General features: G+C 38.9%; 1 protein-coding gene across 37 annotated transcripts in view; it reads left to right on the top strand.

Moving 5' to 3' along the window:
* The window catches only part of LOC105498620 (dystrobrevin alpha), a 419,513-nt gene that overhangs the window by 327,403 nt on the left and 77,405 nt on the right, over positions 1–14,705 (top strand). For all 37 annotated transcript variants that reach the window (XM_071085454.1, XM_071085465.1, XM_071085462.1 and 34 more), the window contains 2 exons: positions 6,312–6,397; positions 12,041–12,195. In XM_071085454.1, coding sequence (XP_070941555.1) covers positions 6,312–6,397; positions 12,041–12,195 — 241 coding nt within the window. The remainder of the gene's footprint in view (positions 1–6,311; positions 6,398–12,040; positions 12,196–14,705) is intronic.

The raw sequence follows: 14,705 nt of genomic DNA, 5'->3' as shown, positions 1-14,705 counted from the left end.
CGCTAGCAAACTCACCTAGCCCGGGGCTATAGGAGTTCTTTTCCCAGATGTTTTGCTAACATTGTGGCCCAGGGAGATGCCAGGTCCAAATAAAGGGTTTCTGTCTGTTCACAGGTTAACTTCACTAACCCGCAAAACAAGAGTTAATTATGCATGTGATCACTTCTAAATTCAAGGCATCACATAAGTGCACAATCTAAAAGAAACAGCCATAAAGCCAATCATTATCATCATATTCAAACACATTATATTTCTCAATATAAATCTTAAGTGGTAAATCAGAAAGTTGCTTCTCACTTGTGCATTCATTAATTGAACTGACATGTAAAGAGCTTGCTATGTGGTAGGTGTTATGATAGACTGGGAATAAATAATAAGTAAGACAAGATGAAATGAGATGAGATACCCTTTGAAAAATGTGTTGTATTAAAATTAACTGTTTCTGACCCTTTATCTCCAATATGTTATGAGCAAATGAAGGGTAGGGACCACACCTTTTTCGTCTGTATATTCCCAACCTCTAGGGCAATGCTAATCAATATTTATTGAGCAACTAAATGAGTGATCCATATGAGCAAAATAATTTTCAGATAAAAAATGTGTTATAGTAGAGGCGTGTTGTGGAAGCAGAGGGAGGAAGCAATTCTCTCCGTTAATTAAGCCACCAAAATGTGTGAGAAAGAGCAGTTTGAGTGCTGTGCCTCTGCTTGTCAAAAATGCTTACCAAATGTTTTTGTAAAATATGTTGGTAAAAGAAGAGCTTCTGATTTTAGTACTCTTAAATAGAGAAATAATTCCTTCTGCCTGTTCAAGAAAGAATCAGTCAGAATTCAAATCTTACTTAAAAGAACTTCGAATTTCTCATGGGATTTTGTAACTTCAAACAGGAAACTCTGTTGGCAATTTGGAGAAAATTTACCTTCTGTACATAGCATCCACACCTGTCGATCAATATCTATTTGTTGTTTTTCCTTCCTGTCAATAACAAATATTCTCTTCCCTGCAACTTTTCCATATAAATAATATATTCTTAGTTGAAAGAAATCAGTTTGTCTCTTTATAAGATTATGGGAAACCCAGGCCAGACTAAAGCAGTTTCTCACGTCTTATTATGACAAGTCAAATTTCCAAGTAATCCACATTTTTAACATGAAACACTCTATAAATCACTATACATATTTTAACCAAAGAGTAAGTGCCTTCCTCTTTCCATTTTCAATTGGTTGTCCCCTAGAATAACTTGAAAAGTCTCACAGTGAGAAAACAAAATGTAAAAGAAGATAAAAGATTTAAAGAAACATTGATTTACGAAACCATTTCAGTTTGTGCTTTCGATAATTTGGTTCTCTTAAATACATTGTTACATGTTAATTATATGCCAGTACACAATTTTATTGAGATTTTTTGAATGTCAATCTAGAACAAGAAAGTAAAGTTTGTATAGGCAAAAGTTCCAGGGTAATTGGCTTAGAAACAGAACAGATTCCACTATGCCAAAAGAATAATGGAGAAAATGAATAAAGTGTGTATTATGCACTGTGTTTTCTCTCTATATTGAAATGGAAAACATTATAAGTAAAGTATTATTATTTTATTTTAAAAATAAAATTACTTTTTTTTTGAGACGGAGTCTCGTTCTGTCGCCAGGCTGAAGTGCAGTGGTGGGATCTTGGCTCACTGCAATCTCCACCTCCTGGGTTTAAGCGATTCCCCTGCCTCAGCCTCCCAAGTAGCTGGGATTACAAGAGTGCACCACCATGCGCCCGGCTAATTTTTTGTATTTTAGTAGAGACGGGGTTTCACCATGTTGACCAGGATGGTCTTGATCCCCTGACCTCTTGATCTGCCCACCTCAGCCTCCCAAATAGGCGTGAGCCATCACACCTGGCCAATTATTATTTTAATAATAAAATGGTATGCTAATATTAATTCTTTAAGCTTTTACTGTGCTTTTTATATTACCGAAGAATTAACTGTACTAGTAGCCTTAATTCACAAAGAAAGACTTAGGTGGCCATGTGATTGAACCACATCACAGACTCCTAAGACTGACCCCGCCCCTAAAAGTCTGTGATTCATCCAGACTTGTGCCCTGTGATGCATCCAGTCTCAAACACATCTGGCTTTTTTATGTCTTGAGATAGCAGTCAGAATTGCACATGTAGTTGAAGGCATACTGCCATGGCTTTTCATAAAAGCGAGAGAAGTATATAGACTTTTTCTGTGCACCTCCTGATGCTGCCCCACTCCCAGGCCGTTTGGCCTGAAGTTTTAGGGAAAATCTATGTTTTTCAACCTCAGCACAGACTGGTGGGTTGGCTTCCTGGGTTGCAGCTGACAGCCAGCATTCCATGGGTGCAGTTTTACTACCTTACTGCAAAGGCATTGCCATAGACATAGTCACTTTGGAGCAATATGCTGCTTTCCTGCTCGTTTGCACAGGACTCTGAGGAACTTCCCATTGTCCATCCTCATGCACTTGTCCTTCTGCTTCCTAGACACTTAACAGATTTTATTGGCTGTTTGTAAATCAAACTGGTCCCAACTAATGACAATTCCTGATGAGCATAGCTCTTAAATTTTTCCATTTGGGATGTATCAGCTTTTCTCTATCTTTGCTTCCTATGTTAATGCCAATGCCTTTTTTCACAATGAAATAGGGGCCCTGGTCTCATGTTTTGCTCAAAATATGGGCTGATAACCAGAGGAATATATGCCACCTAACTGTAGTTGGCTGAGTAGCCAACAGAAGACACTTTTCACTTTGGATTTCATAAAATAATTTCGTGCAGAATAATCTCACAGCCTCTATGATTTATTTAAACAAGTCTTCAGAAACATAATTTTTTTGTTAGAGAATTCCTGAATTTGAAATTAGGGTAACTAACTATAGGGACTTTTTCATCACCAATTTTTTTCAACCATTATTTCCTACTCACAATACAACTGTGCTTATGTGATATATTTACTTTTCCAAAAAAGTTGATATTTTTTAAAGGCCCCCTCTTTAAAATTGGACACTCTCCTCTTCACCCTATTATATTTACAAAAAATGTTCTTTTTAAAAAGATCCATTTGTATTTAAGTCTTTAGTGCTCCCATTCTCTGTTGTAGAGTCAGTCATCTCTGCTCACTCCTCAAACCCCATAAATATTTATCCAGTGCCTGGGGTAAGCAAAGTAGGAACTCACCCAGTCTTGGTGTGCTTACCATGACCTAAATCCCTGCATACCCCCAGAATCCTTCTTCATGACAGAGTCACATTTGCAATCTGGCACAGTAGCTTGCATAACAATAGATTCCAGTGGCCTAATTTCACCCTTGAGTTCCTGCACAACTCTCATTCAGCTGCTCTCCACTTGGTGATTTATCTAGATTTATTGTGTCAATTTGGCAGAATAGCTCTGATATAACCACTGTTGGATCTAATATCATCAATCTTCCATTTCCAGGAATAATACAGGACTGGCAATCTCCCCATGATCTTCTTCATTAAAAGCGAATGTCTAAGAGTACACCTATGAGCTATCATTGTTTCATCCTTTGGAGAACTCTCTGTTCCAAAATCATCGGTGGTCCATCCTCTCCTTTTAAATAAATTATTCTCTCTCGGATTCATTGAAAGGAACTGTATTGCTCTTGAAGCCTCACATATAATACTCCTCAATTTCTTTGCATTTTGAGGACCACGTTATTGCTGTGTGATTGCTAATTTTCCATACCTTGTAGACTTTCTCATTATTTGAACCATGTTACAGTTTAGGAAAAAAGCTAATTACTTCCTGAAGTCAGATGTTTGATACTTCCAGTTATCCATGTAATGGGAGGACAGGAATAATTTTGAATAGGATGGTTTTTACAAAATCATTGCATTTCTATTACAGCTACCTGCACTAAAATTAATAAACAACTCACTGAGTGGTTGGACACTCAAAATTCTAGGTGTTACTTTTATCATGATTACTAATCATTCCTTAATATAAGAAATGTATTAATCACTAACTCTGTGTAAGACCAAGTGCTAGGCACTAGGAATTCAAGCAATTCAGAAAACGTCATCTCTGCACTGAAGGATCTCACAATGTAGAATCCAGTCACATTGCAGACATGTAAAAAAACACATCAAGGTCATTCACTGTGACAGATGACACATAATAGGTAAAAAGTGAAGGGCAGAGTGATTTCCTAGACATCTAGGAGAAAAGCTGTTTTCAGAGCAGGGTGAATAATGATATTGAGTGGCATCTTGACAAATGGATGGGAGGGTTGTGGGCAGACCATGTTAGGAAGGGGAGGGGCCAGGAGGCATTGAACAGTTTGACCATGGTGTGCAGTACAACAACAGAAATGGTAGCAGAGGAGACTAGACGAGACTGCTGGGTGTGCCAAGAGCAAACGTTAGAACTTCATCCTGAGGGCAAAAGGTGACCAGGGGATTTTAAGCAATGAAATAATATGGTCAAATTTGTGATATGAGTGTGCAAGCAGAGAGATCATTTCGGAGGTTATGACCGTGTTAAAGCAAGAGCTGATGGAAGCAGTGACAGTGGGAATGAAAAGAAGGGAATTGATTCAACATGCAGGTAACAGGTCTAGCTGAGTCCTTCAAACATTTGTTCGGGGTGGTAGTAATTAAGGAAGAGCAAGAAATCAAAGGCGACCCCAACTCAGGATTCATTTTCAGGTAACTAGGTACGTGGTGCTTCTAATAACCAGCAGAAGGACTGCGGGAAGAACAGCAGGTTAGTACTAAGGTTAGTCTGAGTATTATGGAAGAGCTCTGTAAAGATAATGAGTTCTCCTTTGAACATACTTAGTTTGGCATGAGGTATCTAAATGAAGGTTTCCGATAAATGATTACATAAATCTGGTGCTCAGGCTTAGAAATAAATAGGAAAGAGTCACTAGCATAGGGTTCAGTCAATTTTGCATTCTGGCTGGTTGTACTTGAGGTATTACACTAAGAATGACAGCAATAATGATAAAAACACATGATGCCTCTCTGAAACATAGTAAGGAACAAAACCACAATTATTTGTATCTTATTCCTCTCATATATAAGGTATATGAATCTTATTCATGTATTTATTCCATGTCCTAAAATAAGGCTTTGCCAATACAAACTTTACTTACCTTTCAGACACATTATTATTTTAAGTAACTCTTTTGATCATTCTTAAGATTAGCAACTATCAAATAAATGAATTACTAATATGGTATAGTTTCTGATTCCAAAGTATGAGAATAAACAGTTGATTCCAGCTGGAAAATCATTTAGCTGAAACATTATACTTTTTATCATATCCCCTTTATATCACATTTGTGAAGGACAGATTTGTTATACTTCCTGAATCAATGAAGATTTGGCAGCACTTATGTCATTTGGGTAGAAAGAAAGTGTTCAAACAGAGCTTTTACTTTTTTTTTTTTTTAAGACAGAGTCTCCTTCTGTCGCCCAGGCTGGAGTGCAGTCGCATGATGTTGGCTCACTGCAACCTCCACCTCCTGGGTTCAAGCGATTCTTGTGTCTCAGCCACATAAGTAGCTGGTATTACAGATGTGCACCATCACACCTGGCTAATTTTTGTATTTTTGATAGAGACAGGATTTCACCATGTTGGCCAGGCTGGTCTCAAACTCTTGACCTCAGGTGATCTGCCCACCTCAGCCTCCCAAAGTGCTAGGATTACAGACGTAAGCCACCATGCTCAGCCAGAGCTTTTACTTTTGCCCCTTTAAAATAGCAGCTCTCTTTGAAAAGTAAATATATCACATAAGCACAGTTGGCTTGTGGGTAGGAAATGATGGTTGAAAAAAATGTGTGATGAAAAAGTCCCCATAGTTACCCTAACCTCAAATTCAGAAATTCTCTGACCAAAAAAAAAAAAAAAAAAATGATGTTTCTGAAGCTTTGTTTAAGTAAATTATAGAAACTCTGGAATTACTGTGTACAAAAATCATTTTATGAAACTCCAAGTGAAAAACTTGTTCTGTTATTTAAATCCATAGTTAGCTAGTAGATATTCCTCTGGCTATCAGCCCATATTTTGAGCAAGTGACATATACAAAGAATAAGCTAAGAGATTCTAATGTCTCTTAAGAAAAGGAAACATTAAATAGACAGTTTTTCAGATATGTGCATTGAATTGTTTTCACAACCTTTTATAAAATGGATGTGCTCACATAAAGCATGCAGCTATGTATCCTGTGATTTCCACAGAATGGAAAATGTCAAACCTTGTTGCTGGAAGTGCTCCAAATTACATCATGTTTTTGTTTTTGTTTTTGTTTTTTCTATTACCATTAAACAGGGAAGGCCATGGTAAAATTTCAGTATTTGCTGTCAAAATGGCTTTAGCTACATTGTGTGGAGGGAAGATCATGGACAAATTAAGATGTAAGTTATTATTCCTTGTGTCTCTCTTTGCTTTTCCCTGCTAGGTACTACCCTTTTCGCTCCCTCATTCCCCCATGTCCCCTGCCCATTTGTATCCTTCCTCATTCTATGAGAGTTGTTTGAAATACATTTTTCACTGATGTTTGGATTTTGTCATAGCGATATTTTCATATTAAATGCTAATGAAATGAATGTTTTCGTCTACTTAAAACCTGTTGAGTATCACCAACTGGCCTCTTTCTGAAATTAAAGTAAAATAAGCGCTCTTTGCAGTTAATTGTGCTATACTGCCTTACAGGTGGTACAGGATGATAGGGACATGAAGGCGTAGTGGGAAACCAAACCTTCCCCTTTAAGTCTTCTAAAAGCAAGGCTCCTGGCACATTTCCTCATTCTTCTCAGCCAGCACTACTCAAATCACTAGGAACTCCAAAGGTTTCAAAGCCAACAATGTCAGGAAAGAAGAATAGGAATTACATAGAGACAGCACTGGCAGAGTCAACTAGATGCCAGTAAAAGCATGGTAGCTAAAGTACATTGAGTAATTGTGGGCCTTAATGAACATTTTGTCTCTAAATATGGTAGAGTTCCTTAACCAACAACACATTGGGGATTGTTTGTTTGTTTGCTTTAGGTAAAGAAACTGAGACTCGTTTAACCATATGGCTAAGATGACACAAGGATTTGAACCCTGGCTTTTTTTTTCTACACCAGTGGGTCACAAATTTTAGTGTGCATCAGAATCACCTGAAGGGCTTTGATAAAACGTAGATTCCTGGGTCCCACCCCAAGAATTTCTGACTCAGTAGGCCTAGGATGAGGGTGGGTGACAACAATATTTATTTCTAACTGGTTTAAAATGATGTTGATGCTGCTGTTTAAATTTAAAATTTCCATTGAACCTCATCCTTTCCCCTAAATAGTATGAGTTGGGGCTATAATACTGTGTTAAAAAGGGCACTGTTCTGGGAATTGGGAGTTCCAGGTTGCAAGCCCAGCTGTGTGACTAATTTTCTGAGTTATCCTTCGGCAGTTACTTCACTTCTTTAGTCCTCAGCCTCCTTCTGTATCCTAAATTTTGGGATTTTGTGAGATACCCATAGAGTCACACCTGGCTGCGTGCAGCCATCTGTGTGGTTCACAGCACACGGCTCACCTGCTGCCTGTCCTCTTCTGAATGAGATCTCTTGCTTCTTGATCCACCCAGAAGGAAAGAAGAAAGACAGACACAGAAAAAAACCTTTTGTTCCTTTGAAATTTCCCCGGAGATGCTCCAGGGATGAATCATTTCAGTGGACCAGTGAGTAAGTGAAAGGGACAGCAAAGCCTCAGGGAGCCTCAGGTAGCCACACAGCTTCCCTCACTTCTGGGACTTCCCTCTATGGAGAGCCAAATGCAGCCAGGATTCAGAGAAGCCTAGCCAGACCTTAGGAGGAGCCATGGAGCTTCTCTTTTGTTAGCCTGAAAGATATAGAAAATTAAAAACTGTCTACCTCAGTGCTTATTTGAGAGATAAGGTGCTGACACCAAGGACTTTAAAAAAAAAAAAAAAAAAAAAAAAAAGCTTCAGAGTAATCCTCGGGCATTTCCTTCAGGGTTAAGCCAGAAAGAGAAAGTTTAGCAAAATGAACCAAGGCTGAGGAAGGAAGTTCTGAGAACCTTGTCTGCCAACCCCAACTGACCATTTACAAAGAGGACATTAGATAAATGTAAAAAACAAAACAAAAGCTAAACAAAAAAAAAACCACTTGGGAGATATCTGAAAATACCTATTTAATATTATATTAATAGGCACCTGGATAGAAGGGTCCCGTATTAAAATAGGTTTGAGGAAAACTAAGAAAACCAGTTTTCTGCATCTCAGAATGTCTGTCAACCTTTAACATACCAGGTGAATTCTGAGCCCTCGAAGTCCTGGTGTTTGCTATCTTTCCACTCAGCTTTGCTCAGTGTAAGATTTCATCCTCCTCCGACAAGTAAGGCTGGAGGGTGGAGGAGGGGGGCTGGTGGGGGTGACAGTCACAGGAGTCACATCTCACTACAGAGGTTCCCCAGCCCTTACAGCTCATCACCTAGGGTGGCATCTCAGACCAATTACTAAACTAGTTACTGGTTAGAGAAAAAGTATGACAGCAATGGTCATTGTATAGTCCACTTTTACCTCTTGGGCTCAGAAGGGCCGTCCCTTTCCCTCAACCCATGAGTAACCCACGAACAAATGTGGGACAAATAAAGATGAAGGGAATGGTTGGTAGGTAAGGAACTAGCAATGTCAGCACTGTTACAAATCTCAAGATATAACTAAGTTATTGATCAGATCTTTACAATTGTGAAAACCCTTCCAGTTCTCTCTTGGGTCCAGGAGTTCAAAGGAAACAGTATAACTGCTACAATGCTTTCTCCTCACCACATTCCATCAACCTCCAAAAAGCACTCTTTAGTGGCCAAAGTCTATCCTCTTTAGGGCAGTGAAAGAAGCAACAAATGCATGTGTCCCCTTGGAGGTAAACTAAGTTTTCTAGTCTGCAGAAACAAGTTCCACAATATCACAGACTCTGTAGAGCTACAGATAGTGTGACCCCAATAAATCGCATTCCCCACTTTGAGAGCAGCTGCACCTGAATCACACCCTTAAGTGTCCCTGGTTCTCTGACTGAGGAGTCACTCTTTGTATAGTTAATCCTAGGAAGATGGTTTTAGCGGTTTCCAGGTAATTTGGTTAAAATCAATTTGACCACAAACAATTTAATTAAAGGTAATTTGGTCACAAAAATCTCTTCAGAATGTTAGCTGGTCAAAAATGAATATCCTGAGTCATGAATATTTCTAGTTTCAGTGATAATTATTAATTGAGTGAGCGAATGTGGGCAAATTTACCCACAAAATCTACCCACAGACACCATGGCTGCCCCTTGGTGAGTGGGCTTGTGAGTGTTCCTATTGTATTCTTTTGCTGGCTTGCATTTTAATGATAAAACAGGTAAGTTAGCCAGGCATGGTGGCACATGCCTTTAGTCCCAGCTACCCAGAAGGCTGAGGCAGGATGATCACTTGAACCCAGGAGGCAGAGGTTGCATGAGTTGAGATCACGCCACTACAGTGGGCGACAGAGCGAAACTCCATCTCAAAAAACCAATTCAAAACAAAACAAAACAAAACAAAAACAGGTAAGGTCATGATTTTCTACATTGCTTCTGTAATAAGAAAAAAGTAAAATGAAGGGATATGGAATGTTTCAGCCTTGAGGGTTTTGATTTCCCTTCTGTAAAGTTTTTCTAATTCACGTTAAGCCAAAATGCCAGCTGTGCTTGTTTGGCAATTTTTCTATTTTTGTGCATAGGGATGAGAGCTATTTAGCTTGTTCCAGCTACTCCCTTATTGTTGGGGAACACAGAGCAAGAATAATTGAGAATGTCAGAAATTTTAAAAAACAAAGAGAAAGCGAAAATTTGAAGTTGATTTTCTTAATGCTTTAAAATGCATTAAAAGAGAAAACAACACTATGTTGCAACATAATTTCCGTTAATTATGGCTACCATTCTCTGGTAGGGTGTTCCCTGTGTAATTTCAGGGAGCATCATTGACACAGCCTAGGAGAAGAAGGGCGCCCCCTGCAGTCATGTGCCATGGCAACCTAAACATAAACTTACCTAATAATACTGCTTTTTTGTCAGATTGTTCTTGGCCCAATTATAAACTGTTTTAATGGGTTGGAACATTTGTTTATACTTCTGCCTTAGGGATCCTGGGTAGTTCTAGGGATCTTAAGGTATTCTAAATTCAATGCTGTCAGCCTAGTATGTCATGTGCTGTTCTAAAGCTTTGGGGAGGACTTGTTTTTAAAATATTAGTATTATGGAAAATACTGCATATTTATTGAGTTTCTATTACCAAACTGGTTGTTTTGCCTCTATGCCTACCCCTAGGGTTTCTAACGCACTGACCTACTTTAAATTCTTCAGTGTCTCCCTCAACATCTTCTAAACACAACCTAAACTCCTCAGTAGAATTCAGCCATAAAAAAGAATGAAATCCTGTCATTTGAGGCAACAGGGATGAGCCTGGAGGACATTATGTTAAGTAAAATAAATCAGGCATGGAAAGATAAATACTGCATGTTCTCACTCATATGTGGGATCTATAAAAAAAAAAAAAAAAAAAAAAAAAAAAAAAAAAAAAAGCTGAACTCATGGAAGTAGAATTGTGCTTATTCCAGGCTGGGAAGTGTACGGGGCTGCAGGGGGTTGAGGGGGATAGGGAGAGGTTAGCTAATGGCTACAAAATTACAGCTACATAGGAGGAATACGTTCCAGTGTTCTATAGCACCGTAGGGTGACTATAGTTAACAAAAATTGATTGTATATTTCCAAAAAGCTGAAAGACAAGATGTTGAATGTTCCCAACACAAAGAAATGATAAATGTTTGAAATGAGGGTAATGCTCATTATCCTGATGTGATCATTATACACTGAACACATGTATCAAGATATCACTCTGTAGCCCATAAATATGTACATTAATTTTTTTACTCAGATAGAATCTCTGTAGTCTTATGGTTAATAAACTATTTGAAACAGCAGAAACCCTTTATAAATGGAATATTTAATGAAAATGAGAGTCAATTCGTGTTCTCAAAACCATAATCCAATAAAAGCCTGTGATATGCTTAACATCTGACTTTGGTGTAAAAACAATGTTCCCAGATTACATTTTGACCTTGAAAAATTAAACCTAAAGTGAATAGAGGTAGCACATTCACAGCAGTTTATCCCAGCAGCTGTGCTGGCTTGGTGACAAGCTAGTTAGCATGGTGACAAACTATATAATAGCAAACCCTTTCATTCTAATAGTGATTTGCACAGAGGAATTATAAAGCACCTTGGAAAATTATGTCATTAATATTCATTAAGTGCACATACTGGCAGAAATTGAAGAACAGTGGTTCAGTGAAGCCACAGGCCCTTCAGAGAAAGATCCAGGACCCTGACTTTACCTCATTGATCATCCACAAGGCCAGGCTTCCTCTTCACTACACGAGTCAGAAAACCCTTCCCTGTAAATCAAGTGCCTTCCACCCAGAAAACTGTAATTTATAGAAAGTTTTCTGCTTCTGTAGGAAGTTAATCAGGTGTTTGTCATTACATCTTTATCCTCACCGTGTCTTTGATTTTTCACATATCTTACACCAAAATCTGAAAGTTTTAGTGATAATATAAATTGGTAAATTTCTAGCTAGATAAATGAATGTACACACACCCCAAATTTACAGTAAAACTCTCATTGTGTTTCAAATGAAGTCAGCATCTCTCTCATATATACAAAAATTTCTCCTGTTGAACTCCATGAGAGTCAAAACAAAAAGATAGTGTCTTATTAAAGACATTTAATAAGTGTCTCTCTCTTATTAAAATGTTAGTCTTACCCAAATTTGTGATTGCTATGTGCCAGAATCATCTACAAAAAGAAACCAGAGAAAACATTATGCCAGGAATATTTAAGCATAAAAATTAGCTTTTATATCGTTCTTTCATTTAAAAAAAATCTGTTTTGTTACTTTTTTGTCATTTATAGCAGATGTATTGAACAAAAACAGTGGAGAATGTTCATGTGATGAATAAATGTCTTTCCTTTTCCTTTCATCAGATATTTTCTCAATGATTTCTGACTCCAGTGGGGTGATGGTTTATGGACGATATGATCAATTCCTTCGGGAAGTTCTCAAACTACCCACAGCAGTTTTTGAAGGCCCTTCATTTGGTTACACAGAACAGTCAGCCAGATCCTGTTTCTCCCAACAGGTAGGAGAAAAATATGTTTAAGGAAGTATCTCTTTCAAACAGTGGTTGCTGTCCTTCTAGATGTCATTCCAGGTCACAAATACTGGGACAAATTCTTCTATGTGATAGCAACCTGTAGTGTATTTTTCAGCCTCTGACAAATGACCTCTGAACCAGTCACTAAACCCAGCACCCCTGGATCACAATAATAGACAGTGTTTACTGACCATGAGGCAGGCACTGTGCTAAATTTGTTCATTTCATTGTCTAATTTAATCCTTACAACAACCCTTCTGTATTAGTCTCTTTTCACACTGCTATAAAGACATACCCGAGACTGGGTAATTTATAAACAAAAGAGGTTTAACAGACTCACAGTTCCGCCTCAGGAAACTTACAATCCTGGTGGAAGGTGAAGGAGAAGTGAAAACCCACCTTCTAAACATGGCAGCAGGAAAGAGAAAGAATGAAAAGCCCAGGGGAATCTGCCATTTATAAAACCATCAGATCCCCTGAGAGCTCCCTCACTATCACAAAAACAGCACGGGGGAAACCGCCCCCATGATCCAATCACCTCCCACTAGGTCTCTCCCTCAACACCTGGGAATTACAGTTCAAGATGTGATTGGATGGGGACACAAAGCCTAACCATATCACCACACCCTCAGGGTCATTATTTTCACTATCACTGCACTTTCAAAAGGGCTTAATTGTCTCATTCAGCCTCATGTGAAATACATGCTTGACCCAGCAACAAGCTTTAACATTGGTTTAACAAAGGATACCAGCAAGGAATCCCAACATCTGCCACATCATGGCCTGAGAGGCCCAAAATATGGCAAACACAGCTGCCTAAATCTTCTACACCATGATATATTTGGGGTTCCAAGTGATGTGTTTTAACTGGGTATGGCTCAAGCTACCCTGGGAAGCTGCATAGTTTAGGGGGCTATCTATGTGCGTACCTCTCCGGTCATATAGAAGAGACTCCAGGCCCATTCTCTAGCATAGCCCAGTAGTAGCATAGAAATCCATACATCAAAGGTTAGTTTACCATTTTTTGAAAATCCAAACTAACATTTTATCCACTGAAAAGGCCTCTTGACTGAGTGTGGTGGCTCACCCCTATAATCCCAGGACTTTGGGAGGCTGAGGGTCAGCAGCTCAGGAGTTCAAAACCAGTGTGAGCAACACAGGGAGACCCCATCTCTACAAAAAATTTTAAAAACTTAGCCAGGCATGGTGGTACATGCTTGTTGTCCCAGCTTCTCAGGAGGCTGAGGCAGGAGGATAGCTGGAGCCCAGATGGCACCACTGCACTCCAGCCCAGGTGACAGAGCAAGGCCCTGTCTCAAAACAAAAAAAAAACAGGTATATCCCTACCCCATAAAATGCATACAAACAAATGCTCACTACACTGTACTTTACTGATTAAGAGTCAGGAAGTCTTTTCTTTTTACTAAAATTAACTTTTAAAAGCGTCAATCGGCCAGGTGAGGTGGCTCACGCCTGTAATCCCAACACTTTGGGAGGCCACGGCAGGCAGATCACAAGGTCAGGAGTTTGAGACCAGCCTGTCCAACATGGTGAAACCCCGTCTTTACTAAAAATACAAAAATAAGCCGGGCATGATGGTGGGCACCTGTAGTCCCAGCTAGAAGCAGGAGAATCGCTTGAACCCGTGAGGTGGAGGTTGCAGTGAGCCGAGATTGTGCCACTGCACTCCAGCCTGGGAGACAGAGCAAGACTCCATCTCAAAAAAAAAAAAAAAGGTCAATCACTTCAAAACACAAATCTATTTTTTCATTCAATTTTACTGCTTTCCAACTTTTCTCATGGCATGCTAAATGTATGGCTCCTTTTATTTTTATAGTGCTTTATGCCTCACAAAGTGAATTATCTGATTTATGGCTTGCAACAACCCTGTGACCTAACAAAGAAAATATGATTCTTTTTTAACAATATAAAGTTCATAGCTAGTGAGGGCAGGGGGCTGTTTTTAACTCTGGTCTTCTGATTCCATCTGTTAATATTACTCTTGTGTTCTTGTTGTTGTTGCTTTTGTTTTGTGCACTTTCAGTTCATATTTACAAATATGCAGATGATCTAACTCAAGGAAATGTAACTACCTGTTGTATTACTTCACCCAATCATGGAAACAAGAATAATTTCATTTATATCTGAATTCTTGAATTTTAGGTAGTGTATTATAGAAGAATTGGTAAATGTGCTAATGCTTCAGAATACATCTCATTCAAAATCAGCTGGAGTAATAGGACGGGTTTTTTTTTAAAAAAAAGTCTTAAAATGACCTGTGCTGGGTGTGGGGCTCACACAGTAATCCTAGCACTTTGAGAGGCTGAGGCAGGAGGAGAGCTTGAGTCCAACAGTTCAAGACCAGCCTGGAAAACATAGTAAGATCTCATCTCTGAAAAAACAATTAAAGAATTAGCCAGGTGTAGTGGCACACACTTAACAGTCCCGGCTACTTGGGAGGCTGAGATGAGAGGATCCCTTTAGCCCAGGTGTTT

Source organism: Macaca nemestrina, chromosome 19, assembly GCF_043159975.1.
Source record: "Macaca nemestrina isolate mMacNem1 chromosome 19, mMacNem.hap1, whole genome shotgun sequence".
NCBI classification, from domain to species: domain Eukaryota; kingdom Metazoa; phylum Chordata; class Mammalia; order Primates; family Cercopithecidae; genus Macaca; species Macaca nemestrina.
This window is presented reverse-complemented; position numbering and strand designations above follow the sequence as displayed.